The sequence below is a fragment of the Muscardinus avellanarius genome (genome assembly GCF_963383645.1).
Source record: "Muscardinus avellanarius genome assembly, chromosome: 11".
Taxonomy (NCBI): domain Eukaryota; kingdom Metazoa; phylum Chordata; class Mammalia; order Rodentia; family Gliridae; genus Muscardinus; species Muscardinus avellanarius.
This window is the reverse complement of record NC_137797.1, coordinates 20,507,426-20,523,912: the sequence shown is the minus strand read 5'-3', so window position 1 is coordinate 20,523,912 and position 16,487 is coordinate 20,507,426. Positions and strand designations below refer to the sequence as shown.

Below are 16,487 nucleotides of genomic sequence, written 5' to 3'. Positions count from 1 at the left end.
GTAATCCATTCCCTTGGAGAGAATGGAGCTTTTGTGACCTGTCAATCAGGAGACTATGGGGGCAGACTTTCTGGTTGGCTGCCCATGTGGAAAAGACAGCGATCCCTCGAGGGTGGCCGGAGCCCACCTGGGAGGACTTACCTTCTGAGTCTTGGGCACGTCAGTGTGGCGCTGGGCACGGACGGAGCGGGCCGACTTGGCAGGCTTGAGGGGTGCACAGTACATCTCCAGCCTCCTCAGATCACAGCTCCGGAAGCAGCACTCATCCACGATGCCTGTCTGGGGTGCCCTCCGACTGCTGGAGCCGTACCCTGTGGGCTTGCCTGTGCAAATCAGATGCAGAGTAGCCCGGCGTTAGGGCAGAATTGGCTCTCTTCAGTTTTTCCCCTCACTCCTCATGTCTAGTCAGTAGACATCCTCCAATGTCTCACCCTCTTCTCTAAGTTTCTCCAACAATGCCTGACCCCAGAGATCCTTCTGCATTCCAATGTGTCTCCTGGAAGAGTCTATACCATACTCGTTAGCATAAATTTATTCACCATGCACTTTATTTATGTCCATTTTCTCCCAAGTTCTCAGCAACTGGTAGTCATGGATCTTGCTTATGTACAATCTTTGCTTTCCTTATATATCAGTTTAGTTGGCAGACCACTGGGAACACTAATTAAAAGAAAACCATGCATAAATTCTCCTTCACTTTTCCTAACTCATTTATTTATTAGATTTTAGACTGATAATAATATTTATACATACTTGTTTGGTCCCATGTGATAGTTCAGCACATGTCTATATTGTACTACTGCTCAACTCATGATATTTAGACAAATATCTTCAATAAAGATACTCTCCAATAAATGGTACTGGGAAATTGCATCTACTTAATCTTTTTGCAAATCAGCATAGCTTTTATATGCAGGAGGGCTCAAAGGTTTGCCCTTTTCCTTAACTGCTTTCTCCATAAAGTCAGAGTGAATGTGAAAGAAGTTTTGAGTCTGGAAAGGGATTTCTGTTTTACTGAAATGAAAATTGAGGCTCAGAGTTGGGTATGACTTGCTCAAGGTGATCCAGGCAGTAGGCGGTGGAGTCAGGAACCAAATTCTTATCAACTTGCTGCAAAGCCCAGGTACCTCATGGAGTCCAGAAGACGTGGTATATGACTCCAAAGAAGTCCTTAAGCTTTCTAGATCTCAGGCTGTCCATTCGTATAATGGCGCTAATAGTATTTTTTTTTTTTTGAGGATAAAATGAAGTAATGTGAAGTACCTAGCACAGCACCTGATATACAGTAGGTCCTAAATAAATATTGGCTTTCTTCCCCTCAGCATCTTTGCAGGGTATCACATGGTATAGGAAGAGGAAGCAGTGGTACTGTCGAGTTCACCCAGAAGCCTTGGAACTTGAACCTTATAACAGTACCAACTGGTTAGGGTTCCCTCTCCCATTAACCCAGAGAGATCAGAGCTGTCATTTCTGTTTTTGCATTGAATAGCCCTATTGGATGGAGACAGAATGGACTAAATGTCTATCTTTTCTGTGATTCTGACTATCTAGAGAGAACACCATGAGTCAGATTTCTTTTAATATTTGCAAAGCAGTTAGGCTTCTTTACTCAGCAAGTAGGTTTTGGCTTGGTTTTATTTTGCTTTATTTTGTTTGGGGCACACCTTTCCTGGCTCTAGAATTAAAAGAGAGGGAAAAACAAGCTTACATGGAATTTAACATGTACCTCAATTCTTTGTAAAAGTTTTGTCATAGTAGATCTTTTGTTAGACCCAAACTCGCCTAGATAGCAGTATATAAAAGGGACAAAATTGAAGCTTTGTGGGTCCATGGGAGGGAAAGAGGCTGGGTCTGGATTTTTGCTTATATCCCTTAATCCCCTTTGAGAGGTAGGGTGCTGAAGTTTCTCCTTTGAGGTCCAGGCTTTGTGGAATAAATTCATGAACTACAGATATGTAAGAATCCAATTCACATTCTGACGTATACTCAATCTTAATTCCTGACCCAAGAAACACTATTTTTAAATAAAAAGTCTTTAAGTAATAATGACACCATATTTAAGGAGGGGGGGGTTGAAACTCAAAATCCTCATGTAGATTTTGAGGCTCTTTATTGGGGGAGATTAGGCCCACAGCGATGGCCTGCTACCAAACTAGCTTGGCTGCCTTGCTGCTGGAAGGGCCAACAGCCCATGGCATCCTCTAAGAACCCAAATGCTTTCCTGATGCTTGGCACGGAAACCCGGTGGCTGCCTCCTCCCATAATACAGGTTTATTGTCATTCTTAGGGCAGCTGGAGGTAGTAACTTAGTGAGGGTTCATTTGTGGTCTCCGGGCGGGATCTGCGACTCTCTCTCTCTCGAGGCAAACCCCGTGAGCTCCTCATGGTTGTGGGGTTTTTCGGGGTGGGGTCAGGCAGCCGACCCCATTTGGGGCCTCGGGAGTGTTTTCCCTTGCCACTGAGGGAAAGACTACTGCAGAAGTGGCCTCTGCTTTTGCTTGTGAGCGCTTGAGAGCCAGGTCCTGGCAAGACCTGACTCTGAGCTGCTCCCCTGAGCAATGTAAACAATGTTTTTTTCTGATAAATTTTTTTTTTTGCTTTTATACTTTTTTCTCGGGACTATAAATTAAAGAAAAGACACAAATGGGCTTACATGGTTCATTGTAATCCACAAGGGACTTCTGCATACTTTTTGCTAAGTGGCTAGCCAGTCAAGAGTGGCAGATCTACTTGGGTTTTTCTCCTGGGGTGTTTTCATATGGGAAAAGGTAACTTGGCCTAATTTATCGTAACAGTCCTCGTTCTGTTGTCCTCTGCAGGTGAGGATTGCTTTTTGTTGAGACTCTTAATTTGTGAATGGGATTCATTTGTTGGTTATGGAATAGAAATTTGATGTTTGGAGATTGGGTGGTAGAAATGGTTCCAGAAACTTTCCAACTCAGAGACAACCGATTTCAAAATCGTAAGTTGAAAATAAAGAAGGATAGATTTGAGGATTCCAGGGCCTACTTAGCATTTCCATTCCAAGCACCTCTAACTTGGTTCTTCTCCTGAGATCCTTGCCTACCTTCATCCTGGGAGAGTGGAGCGTGTTCCTGAATATTGCACATTCCCTTGTTGGTGAACAGCCAGAGGACTCACTACAGCTCTATTTCTTCTTGTGAAATAGGTGGTAATCATCAACAAAGCAAAAAAGAATAGCACATACCTGGCACCTGGTTTGTTGTCTCTCTTAGATTAGCTCAGAGTTTGATATGGCTCTGTCTATAAAAGAACTGTGATTTTTCTAGTTTATAGACTGGTAACTTTTGAAACAGAGACTTTTCTACAATGTTCCACGGAGAAAGTTGATCTCAAATTCTTTTCAGTTTTTTAAAATGTTATATTTAAGTAATGGTATATAGACTCAAATTTGCCTGTAAATACAACCATCAGTAATCTCTAGCTACTACAATCTTAGAGAGATGTTTTTCTTTGTCTATTCATAACATCTACAGTGGACTCATTCTATTCTATTCAGACTATATGAACATGACAAGCATTTTCTTATTGCCTTCTAAAGTTTAATTCATCCTTTGAATTGTCCTATAGGCTTTATTTCTGGTTCCACATTAAAATATTTAACAATCATCACCAGTTGAGAGACCACAAGGTCCAAATTTTGTTGTCTTCAAATGCCTCATATTACTTCTTTTTCTGGAACCACAATAAAGATATTTGCTGCAATGAGCTGAAACAGGAAGCCCGACCCAATGTGATGTATTAGAAAAACAATAAAACTATTTGCTACAGTATAAATTTTGAGAAAATTAGATACTTTTAACATCCTCTAAGTTGGTTAATTTTAGTCATTTTGACTAATTTTTAAATGAGATGAAACTAATTGTTTCATTCCTGCCTTTAAATATTCTTCATGATGTAAGTTTGCTCTGATGGACAGGATCAAAATTGATAGGTGAATAGAAAACAAATATTAGATTAAAACACTCTTATTGAAACTAAAAAGTATTAAAAATGGGGCAGACTTCCTGGAAAAGCAATGATCTCCCTATTACAGGAAGCAGCTAAGAAAAGGCTGTCTGAGCACCTGTCAGAGATTCCTGTATTGCACACAGTAGCTCATTGCTATGGTCTTCTCTGTTCCAAAGATTCTATGACAGGATGGAAGAGAAAATCAGCTTGGCTAAATATTCAGGATGGTTGGAAGCCACTTACATTGTCTTCAAGAAAGAGGTTCAAATAATTTTGAACTTAGAAAATGAAAATTTGTTTTCTATTAATCACTTGAGTTTCCCAAGATATTCAAAATGTTTTTTACTTCTGTAATGCAACAAGAGAGAGATGACTGGGTTGGTCTCTGGTACATTGGTACAGGTCCAGATTTCTAGCATACTGGCTTTATGAAGTATGTATATACTCAACTGTTAAAATGGACAGGTGTGCATAGCATCGCACAACATTTTTTCTTGCTCGCCAAGTTTTAGGATTAAAATTTATATATTAATGTCTTTATTTTGTCAATGGTTTTGCTTTCGAGGCGTAAAAGCATGTAGACCAAAGACTGCTTACCAGACAAATTGATCACCACCTAACTTAGACTTTGTCTCCTCTCTGAGTAGACATAATGTTTAGTCACAACTCTCGGGTGTATCTTGAAAGTTGGCCAACTGACAGAATCCCAATGGTTAAGCAGCTGGCTTCTATAATAACAGCACTTCCCTTTAAATAATGCATGGTCAGTGAAGTAATTCAATAATCCTCAGGGCAAACTTGCTAGTTACAAGGGTTTGGGGTAGAATTGTGCCATCATCAAAACCACACCAATTAGCTGAGTCTCACATTTTGTCATGGACGTTAGAAACTTGCTCCCTCTTCATTGCTAAGGAGAAATGTGTGATACTGAGAATTAATTGGGGCCATCATTTTTAGAGCAAAGAGTTTTGGTCCTTTACCACTGGTGAAACTACCTCTACTTATGCTGCAAAATGTATGTTTCCTTTCCTTCTTTCTTTCTTTTTTCTTTTTTTGTGGCACTTGGGATTGGACCCAGAAACATTCTATATAGGTATTATGTAAATATATGCAGAAGTGTATATATAAATAAAACCTGCCTTATACTTGGTTAGTAGGCCTTATACATGGCTGATTTTCTGTGGAAGGATCATTCCAAGTAAGACTGACCTTTGGCATCTGTAAAATTGAACACTGAGAAAGTGATCTCTTTTCTGCGAACTGTGTGTCATAAACTTTTCTTGAAAACCTATCAAATTTAGGCATCGATTTCACTTTTAGCCTGTGTTAATTTTTAATTAGCAATGTTTGCTGGCCCCACTACCTCTCAACTGGACGAGGTCATCTTTTCTAGAAATCATGCTCTTATATGACCCGCCATCCCCCTAACTCAGCAACTCTTTCTCGTATATTAAAAACCCAGAACCCCAAAGAACCAAGTCTTTCTATTACCCAATCAAATAAATGCTTATGTATCTTTGGGTCTAAGAGAAATGAAGCCGAGGGCCAGGGTCTGCTCTTTTCTTGAGAGCCTCTCTCCTTTTGAAGCCTGACTTGAGGACAGGAGTGAGAGGGTGCTCCACGGCTCACCTTAGTTTCCAAAATCAGGAAGCTAAAGTGCAGAGCCTTGGAGAAAGAACTGGAGATTGAAAGCCATAACATTACTGTTTTAGGACTCTTTGGAGAAACGGGCCGACAGAGTGGGAAGCAATGTGATGTATTACTTTAGCCTGATACAACGCCCTAGAGGGTGAGCGTCTTGCCAGGAGAGCACAATTTACTAGCTTAGGTCTGATTCCAGGACTTGGAGGAGATAGATGGAGCCTACAAAATTATACTTTGGCAAGAGAAATGCTTTGCTACACAGAAATGCTCTCTTATGGGAATGTTTTGGTTTATCAATGTCTGAGGTAAGAAATGATCAAATTCTGGGAGGTTATGTTGGTGTCCGAGTTGGTTCCGTGGGGCTTACTATGCAGTCAGCTACCATTTCCTAGCTCTGCCATCTTTGTTATTTAGAACATATTACAGATTGTGAGTAAGATCTGCTTGTGATGTCTACCATGTTGATGATGGAGCCAATATATGGAGAGGTTAAAAGTACAGGTGTTAGAGTCAGACAGGACTAGGATTCTACAATTTATTCACTCTGCACCTTTTTTGTTGTTGTTGTTGTTGTTGTTTTGTTTTGGTGGTGGTACTGGGGATGGAACCCTTCTACCTCCAGGCTACACTCCCAGACCTATTTTTATATTTTATTTGGAAACAGGGTCTCGTAAGCCAGCGAGGCTGGCTTCGAACCTGCAGGATCCTCCTGTCTCTGCCTCCCAAACGCGGGGATTACAAGCGTGCGCCACCATGCCCTGTGACTCTTCACCTTTGATATGGCAAGATCAAGTCTGTTAAGATTCAGATCCTTATGTGTACGGTGGACATAACAGAAGTACTTCCTAGAACTGCTATGAAGATGAAGAATGAATATACAGCTGGGTGTGGTGGCTCATGCCTCCCAAGTACTAATCATAGTACTTGGAGTTTGAGACAGGATAATTACAGATTTGAGGTCAACCTCAATAACTTAGCAAGACCCTCAGCAACTTTGTAAGGCCCTGTTTCTAAATAAATGAATGGACTGAGGATGTAATTTAGAGGTAGAATGACCTCAATACAAAAAAGAATGTATGTAAGTTTTGTAAGTCTGGCATTCAATAAATTATATAAAGTTTACCTACTGGTAATATGGAGTTAAATTGCTTAACATAGCTAGCTGGAAAGATATCCTTTCTCTGCCATTATTAAAAATGCACTTATTCAGCCAGACGTGGTGGCGCATGCTTGTAATCCCAGCATTTGGGAGGCTGAGACCGAAGGATCACAGTTCAAGGACAGCCTCAGATACTTAGTGAGGTCCTCTGCAACTCAGTGAGATCCTGTTTCAAAAAAAAAATAAAAACTTGGGCAGGGGGTGTAGCTTGGAGGTCAAATGCCTCTGGGTTCCATCCCCAGACTCGCCAAAAAAAAAAAAAAAAAAATGTACTCATTCTTAAAAATACATTTATTTAAAAAGTGAGCCCCCTAATGTTTGGTTGAAATAGATGGCTTTTCTAAACAGACAAGGATGATTCTCCACTAAAATAACCGAATATCTATTTCCTTGAGAGAATATCCAAACATTGTGTTGTGTAGACCGTCCCGAGTAGTTTTAATCTAGACTAGCTACTTTATGAGAATGGATCCTTTATTATGCCCAACAAGGCATAGTCATATGTGTTTATCTTGACCCATTGTTACATTTAATTTCTCCCAGTCATCCACTGGTTACAATCATTGTTTTATTTTTCATGTTTGTATGCATTCATCTTATTTCAAAATAGTGCTACAAAGCCTGAGAGTGTAGGTAAAATACAGGGTCAGAAGTGGCTGCCCTTCATTTCTCTTCTCTCTCTTTCCACCTCACTCCTCACCTCCGTCTTTTCTCCTCGTTTTCTCTGTCCTTTCCTCTCCTGCTATGAATAGCCGTTGACATTCTTTTTACTCACAGGTCAGTGTTGAAGCAAACCCATTCCATGCTGCACTGGTGGAAGGCTAGGGACGAGAGGGTAGCTCCCTCCCTAGAATGACTGAAAAATATGGCTTCCTTTCCTGCCAACCCTGCCTTGGGAATAAGCAGTCACCAAGTAGACAGTGCTACCAGGCCCACTTAATCACACTACTCCATCTTGGACTCCTGCCTGAATGGGATGAAAATAGACAATGAGAAAGAATAAGAAGGGATGTTGAGGAATCATACATATGAACTTTAGTTATCTCATTTTTTTAAAAAGACTGTGACAAAAATTGTAAGCAGAGTCTGGCTCCAACCTGGAGATTGTAGTCATGCCAGCAGCATTTATCTCCTATACTTGCACTGTTATTGTTAGTTTACTCTTTCAGATGTGAGAAGAGAGCCTTGTAGGCAAAACACGAGGCATTCATGAATAGACGGTAACGCCCCTCTTTCTGGTGCCACAGAAAGATGAATCAGCCAAAAGGGTATTAAAGCACATTCCCTTTATTTTTAGTTTCACTCTAAAGTCTATCATTTCTCTTTTCTTTGCAACTTGGCACCTGTGCTGTGTTCTGAGGGGCCCTGCTCTCTGCCGTCTCCTCACTTGGGCCTCTGTTTTCTGCTTGGGGCACATCTGGCCCTTTTCCCAGGGGTGGGTGTGACAGGGTCAGATGGCAGATGAAGGGGCGATGGCTGCCAGGGAAGTCTGGCATGTCTAAAGGGAGAGCACTGGGAGGTGGAGGCCCCATAAAGAGAGGCACTGGGCCTGCATCGGGGAGTAAACTGTTGGAAGACAGCCTCCACGGCAGCAGCGGCAGCCCTTGGCACCCTGGCAGAGGAGGAAGCAGCCAGAGTCAGTGACAGATTGAACACAGGGAGGGAGGGCGGGGGGAGATGGCTCAGGTGTTACATGATAAAAATAACTGCCTGGTGTGTACTCGGGTGCCAGCCAGGTTGTGTGCGATGTCCCTTTCATGCTGGTGTGTCAATAGTGTTCTTGGACGGAAAGTTTCTGGGGAGTGTTTCTATAATACCTAGCACCATGCCATATGCAGAGGAGACGGGAAGAAGGCATTGTGGTGTATTGAAAACAACACTGGATTCCAGCCCCAGGTCTTCTGTATGGATTCAGAAGCTACCCAAACTCATGAGATTCAATTCTTTTCTCAAGTAAACAACCAACGTACTGAATATTATCAAGTACTCTCTGTAAACACATGACTCTAAACATTACCTGGGTGGTTATGCTACACATCATTTGAATCAATAAGATATGATGTAGTGTTTTTACCTAATAACTGGGAAATATAGCAGCAAAGAGAGGTTTGAGGAGTGAACCAGGAGTTTCCCCTTTGTCACGTTTAATTTTAGATACAAGCAAGACTTACAGGCTGAATTCAAGGATAGTAGGGATCAGTGTTGAATTTGTTTGAGGAAGACGGGGAAATTGTCCAATCAGAAGTGGTCTTGGGTAAGGGGAAGAGGCAGGACCGTCTGTGGGAATTGCAGAAGCCAGTTTAAGGTAGTATACACGTGTGAATTGGAAGGAGACTAGGAAAGAGCTCTTTAGAGAATCATTTGCCACAGCCATTGAAGCAATAGACAGAACCAAACTACATTTTTAAAACCAGGGTGCTATGGGAAGAACGGTTCTTATTTCTGGGTACCTGCAAATTAAAATTAGGGTGAAAAGTCTTCCTAGAAATAGAGGTTCCTTCAGGGCATTTTACTATTACTCTTCACAAAACTGCATCTTGAAAAGGTGAGTAATGGCCTCGCTCTGCTCTGGGAGGGTTGTTAATACTTGTAGGCCAATGTCCTATCTCATTAATTTCCTGAGTGTCTATCAATGGTATATGAATTCTCTGTGTGATGTTTCTTTTCTTTCAGATGATCAAATGCACAAGTTCCCCGGAAATGCCCAGCTGCAACTGCATGTCATCTCTGATAATGTGACAGTGTGAATGGGCTCCAGACAGCCCATCATCTGTGTCATTGGTGCCCAATATTTCCCCCCGGAACAAAATCAGATGATAAATATTGCAAACCTGGTTTTTCAAAAGCCACTCCCATTTTTTGGCAAAATAAACCAATGCTAGGATTACTAAAAACTTAAAAATCTCTACAAGACATCGTGTAGTCTTAGTATTGATCATCAAAATACCAAACAAGAGTGCAGACTGAGGCTGGAATGGTTCTTTTAGGGTGTGGTTATATTATTTCAGGACCTTTAGGATAAGATCTGACTCATTAGACCCTTACTTTTTTTCTTTCTGTGGAATTTTGCTGCTATTATTTTTCTTCCTTTTTCCTATAAAACTTGATTGCTTAAATATGACCAAGAGACCTTAGGTGCTTTCTTCAAATTGTTGTGTTCTAAAGTTTCCTACATCTTTGGACATTATAACAAAGTCAACTGAAGACGTTTCTTAGTAATTTTCTGGCAATCCTGAAGTCTGTTAGCTTTTAGCTACCATATTTCTCCTAACCTGTTTCCATCTCCCTGAAAGTTATTTTTCTTTATTGAAGAAGTGAACTCTGAATGAGGATATATATAGAGAGAATATCAAGTTACAGCTCAATTCCAAGATAAATCATGTTCTCATCTCTATTTCATCTGGGACCAACATCATGCCTACATCCCAAACCTCATTAAATGCTTTTTAGCAAATATAATTATCCACCAAGAAAAATCTCTGATTCTCTTAATTATTTTTACTAAATTCAGCATAGAAAAATATTTTTGGCTTTTGTGATATTGGCTAGAGAAATCTGCTTTTTTATTTGTATATTTTCATACACACTCAAACATACTGTGAACGGCCACATCGCTCCACTCTGGGGCCCACTCTGAGGCAATGGCCTCTTGGCCTTCTGGCTACAAGCTCACTTCTGTGAATTTCTCTTCTGAGAACTAGAGACTGTTGCCCCAGAAGTAATTTTCCAATTCATCACAAAACCTGTCCACAGTTGCAGAACTAGTTGGCCTCATTGAGAGCAAGCAGGATGATAGGAAAAGGGCAGCTTTTGGTTTGAGAGCATTTTTTAAACTTTGTTTAATTTTTTGAATATTCCTTTATTGGTGCATTGTATTCATACATCATAATATAATAAAATTAAGAGTGATAGGGACATACACACACAGTACTTAGTGAGTTCACCCCAACCTACCCTAACCCCTCCTCTCCCCTATACAAAATATCACGGTTGGCTTTGATAATTTTTTTATATGTACACAGCATCAATTAGAATATTATGTTAAGCGAGATTAGTCAATTATAAAAAGTGAAGGATCAAATGTTTTCTCTGTTATCTGGAAGTTTGGGTAAATTAGCATACAAGAGGGACTTCAAATAAAGGAGCAAAAACTCCAGTAGAGAAAAGCCTGGGGGGATTAGGAAAGGGGAGGGGAAGGAGACTTGATAGAGGCTCAGAGCATTTAAACCGACTTCTAAAGACTTGTTAATTTATTTTTCTTCTCAAGTCACTCTCCTCATTTCTTTTGTTTTGTTTTGTATTTGGCTCAAAAGGACACTCTGGTAAAGGTCATTTGTGAAGTCCTAGTCTTCTGCTATCTTCTTGTTGAACCTACTGAGATTTGCCTCTGGCAGGCATTTCTCATGGTTGGACTCTGGACTGTCATAAATTCCTTGCGTTCTTCAGAACATCTGTGCCTTCTTTTGCCACATCTTCTTTCGTGCTGCTCGACAGGCCACAAATCACCCCACATTTCTCCTTCCTGTCTGTCGATGTCTTAACACTCTCCTTTCAAACCAAATTCCTCTCTCCTCGTTGGCTGTGGTGCTTGGCTCCCCAGCCTTGTCTGGGGGCCCCATCTGGGTTAGTCATCTGTGGCATCACCAACAGCCTCTCTCCAAGCTTTCTACCTGGCCTGAAATTCTGCATTTCTCCAAATGTCAGAGTTCCTATGCTGCCTGTGCTGTCTGGTTTGAAGATTAGTTGGGCTCCTTCACATGATTAAAGCGGAGTAGCATAGATGATATCTCCATGCAAGCAAGAATGCTTGAGAAGACTAAAATCTAGAGAAAACTGACTAGCTAGTGAGAGAGAAGGCATCATACTAAGACCCAAGGATACAGCCAACATGAGGCTGGAAACATTTCCACTGAACACAAGTTTCTCCTAGATATTTGGAAAACATGTGTCTTTGTAATAACACATTGCCAGCAGCTTCATTTTACTGAGTGATTTCTATTAAGCTACTGTAGTAAATATTACTTTTCATTTCTTATCTCATTTACATTCTTACAACATCTACAGGGAGTCAGCATTACTTCTATATTCATTTTACATTGGTGGCTGCGGCTTAGCAAGGTTAGGAAGTAACTTTGCCAAAATCATGCATCTAGTAACTAGTAGAACTGGGCCACACTTTGGCCGGGGATGCCTTGAAAATTATGTTATGTGCTGTAGTCTGTCACAATGGACTTCACCAATGGGCTCAATCATAATGCACCAATAAAAAAGTTCATTTAAGGAAAGAGAGTGGGAGAATTCTTGGGTGATGAAAAACTCCGAAGTTGATTTTGTTACCGGGAAACTACAGGGTACACGTGTGCCGTATCCACAAAAGATCTGGGTATTACCAACTCAGCAGCATTTGTGCACATACAACAGATAGAATTTTATCTTGGGTGTTGTAGAGACCACCAGAAGGAGTGCCATGCATGGTTTTAGCTCTTAATCAAGAAGTCTATGTGCTTCTGTGGTTGAGGAATTAACTGGCTATTGAATACTCACAGCCTACCTGGTACAGAGTAACTATTTCAGTTTGAGATGGGGGCAGTGAACTCTGTCCTGTAGCCAGACCATCTTGATTACAATCCCCTTGAGTTGCACAAAGTGGTAATAACTTGAACAGATAGTGAAATAGAGAAATTTTAACTATCATGGTGAAATCCCAACAAATTACATTATATTCATTTTTCTAATTTCGTTTTTTCTTCTCATCCAGATGCCTAAATTGTATGTAGTATTCTATTTTTGTATGTAATCTTATAGTGTAAGCATTTTCCATATTGATATATATAGTCTTATAATTTTAAAGCTATATTTTATCAAGTAGATTTACTAGACATTTGGTTTTATTTTTGGTGGTACTGGGGGTGGAACCTAGAGGCTTTCTACCTCCGGGCTATATTCACACACCTTTTTAATATTTTATTTGGAAACAGTGTCTCACTAAGTTGCTGAGAGCCTCACTAAGTAGCTGAGGCTGGCTTCTAATCTGTGTGATACTCCTGTCTCAGCCTCCCAAGCGCGGGGATTACAAGCATGTGCCACCACGCCCGGCTGACATTTGGTCTTTTTACAGTTTTATCATTATTTTAGCCAATTGAGCAATAAATGTCTTTGTACAAATAACATTCTACCCGGTCATTTATAAGAATAGATTCTTTGGAATGAAATAACTAAATCAAGGGATATTATCAGATAACCTACCTTTATTGAAAAACAGAGAGAAAAAAATCCAATTTTCAGGTAATCCTATTATTAAGTCCTAATTCGAAGACTGATAATTTTACATAAGGTCCAGAATTTTTTCTTTTTACCAGTGCTGGGGATTGAACCTAGGAAAATGTTCTAATACTGAACTACATCTCCAGCCCAGGACTAGAAATAATCTAATCAACAATGCAGAGAATTATATCTAAACTTTCTCTCAGGGCTAGGAAAGAGACAGCCAAGGTGGAGTACAAATAGAAGCCTTACCTGCCTTCCATGAATTAGAATAAATGAACCAATTCCTGTTTTGAATTACTAGCACAGTTTCCTCTGAAGGAAACATGGGTTGTGACCAAGGCTTTGGCTTGGCATTCAAAGGTTTGCTAACTAGAAAAAAAAAAAAAAAAAGACAAGAAAAATAAAATTGATGACCAGAGACTCTAGTTCTCAACTTTCAAAAATCACTAGGAATCTTTGAGGTTTCTACTCTAGGGAGGGTTCAAAGGTGACAGCTGCCAAGGCATCACTACACCCCAGTTGATGGAGTGGGGGAGTTCACTTTATGTTTTAAAAAAATGCTCGTCTGTGCTCCCTCTCACCTGAGATCCTCTCTGGAGGACCTGGCTCCTGTTTATTCTGGGGAATACTATTCCTGACAATCTGCCTTTCCGTCCAGCAACAAAGTTGGCCAACCACATTTGCCCCCCTTTCACCTTTTTTCCTCTCCTGTTTATAATCATCCAATCACAATGCTTCCTGGGCACTTGCTCTAATCTAGACACTGTTCTCAGTACTTGGGATAAGAAGCCAACCAAACCTGCATAAATGGGCTACCGGGTCAGTATCCCCTTATGACCCGGGTTACCGTGACAACCTTAAAGGAAACTATGGCACAGGGATGCTCAACTCAACCAAAGACAACTGCTCAGAGAAAGCCACTGCTTGCTAGTCTGAGTCTAGCAAAAAAAAAAAGGTTCCATCGGGTTCCTGGCAGCACTCTGCTCTGACTACTTGATTTCTTCTTAACCTCTGTGAATGTATAAAACAATTACTTTGTGCATCAACAACTCACACTTAATCAAATATTTGCTTTTATCTCTTATTTCATGAAGACCTGTCCATTTTCCCAACTTGATTTTAAGCATCTGGAGGTCAGTGACTGAAACCTCTTGCTTTCTATATCTAGAAGCACAGCCCTGGGCATGTGGGCATTTCTGAAATATATTTGGGTGGGTGGGTGGATGAGCCTGGTGCAAAAACAGTGCACAGAGAGAAGTAATATGAAAATATCTGTGTACTAAAAAGAAGATATTTGCCATCCAGGGCTGAGGATGGAGCACAATGGCAGAGGGTTCCGATAGCATCCTAGAGGCTCTGGGTTTGATCTCCAGCAACATTAAAAAACAAAATAAAGCAAAAAACCCACCAAACAATCCTAATGTCAGGGCCAGTGTCTGTGTCTCCATCTTCTCTTTTGTTAAAGGGGGTGTTAAGAGTACTTACCTCTATGGGGTACTGTGAGGGAAGGCACAAGGAGAACTCGGAACAGCACCTGGGACACAAGCACTCACAGAATGCCATTTCACACCACCCTTCTTAGCATCCTCATGACACGACAACCTGGCTGCGCAGCTGTGTGGTGAAGTGGTTAGCACACAGGCTCTGGAGCCAGTTTTCTTGAGTTCAGACAAGGGCTCTACCATTTCTAGCTATATGACTATGGGTCAACCTCTGAACCTCTTCGGATCTCATGTGAAAAGAGTCAAGTACTGTGCAAGGTGCTCCTGATGAATGCAGTGGTCGAGTAGTCCCTTTGCAAACGCTAGTCTAAAATCAGCAGAGCCAGCCATAGGTTGTTATGTGCCAGGACTCAGTGGCCAGAATGCAGAAGAGGACAAAGGAGACAGTCCCAGCCCCTTCCCACCCCCGGGAGCCTGCGGTTCATAACCCATGTCAGCATTATCGACCCGGCCAGCCAGATCCATGGTTAACTCCACAGAATGCCTGGTGGACACACCACTTCCACCTAGCTCCTGTCCTTTCGCCATTTCAACAACTCTACGAAGTAGATACAATTCCTCCCCTTGAATAAGTGAGTAAACTGAGAATGTAAGTGACTTTTGAAGCTTGAAGACCCTTTGATTTCCAATGGTGAGATTCTCTATTCACATTCCCGATCCCTGAATCCCCAAGAAAGGAGGAATTTCAGGTTTGTGAGTCTGTGGGGGCTGCCAAAGCAGCTAGTGTCAAAGAGAACTAAAGCCTCCCAGGGTGGGTGCATACCTCATGACAGTTATCAGTGGTTCTCTTACTTGAGCCTGCACGGTATTACCTGGGGACTTGTGAAAACACAGATCAGCGGGCTCTGCCCTTGCGGGTTCTGTTTCCATAGGTCAGGGCTGGTGCCTGAGAATTTGCATTTCCAACAAGTTCTCAGATGATGCCCCTGGTGTCTCTGCGTGATACCAGCTTCCAATGTGTGTATCTGACATGTGATCAAGACCTTGTAGTGCCAGGGAGAAGGGGAGTCAGAGAAGACAGCAGCCCTGGAAAACCCTTGCACTTTAAAAACTCTAGAAAGGCTTCATTTCTCTTGTGAGAATTGCCTGATAAAGGTATTCATATGTCAGCCTGGTAGCAGAAGCAGTTTTACTGCAAAACAAAGAGGGACAACTATCATAACCCTACAAAGCAAGAATCTGACCCCCCCAAACACACACACACACACACACACACACACACACACACACACACACACGTTGACCTTTCTTTCTTCTCTGCATCTTTTTACTTTCCTGATCTATGTGATCCTGAATTCCAGCTAGCAACTGAAGATGACAAGCTAGGTTTGGGGGAAGGAAATGAAAGCTGTCACAAGTCCCCCAACCAAGCTAGAGACACAGAGATGTCTTCTGATATCGAAAGCCACCTTTTTAAAGTACCCGGTTCCATGCATTTTTTTAGGCTTTTAAAATTGCCAGGTAGATATTCAAGCCAATTTACTCAATTGTAAAACTGAGCTCAGAAGACAGACTGTGCAAGAACCTCCATCTACCTTAGCTATGCCTTCATCCTTTTTGCCCTCTGAGGGCAAGGCAGAGAAGCCAAAAGCGAGGGTGGGTTTTGCGCACACCTTCTGGACCACATCGTCAAAGCTTCCTTTCACAGGTCCTTCACGTCTCTTGGCAAAGGAAAGTGAAAGGAAAACATACCACTACGGATTGCCTATAGTGCCCAGGTGGTGATGCACAGCAGAGGATATGTAATCTTTCAAAAAGAAAAAAAACATGACCTGCTATTTGTCAGTCAGGCTATACATAATCAACATTTTTCAAGCAAACATTAGGATTAGCCTCCCTTCAGAAACAGGGTTAATTAATCCAACTGTTTCCATACAGAAGTGGCAGGAAGAGGGCAAATGCTGCTGTTTAGCTTCCAAGCCCTTCTCAGGGGATTGTGTGAA

The 16,487-nt window shown here is 41.4% G+C and overlaps 1 protein-coding gene across 1 annotated transcript in view; it reads right to left on the bottom strand.

Annotated features, from left to right (window-relative positions):
* The window catches only part of IGF1 (insulin like growth factor 1), a gene marked incomplete at both ends in the record, with an annotated part of 69,585 nt that overhangs the window by 15,846 nt on the left and 37,252 nt on the right, over window positions 1-16,487 (bottom strand). Inside the window, one exon of the mRNA XM_080705229.1 lies at window positions 142-323. Coding sequence (XP_080561355.1) covers window positions 142-323 — 182 coding nt within the window. The remainder of the gene's footprint in view (window positions 1-141; window positions 324-16,487) is intronic.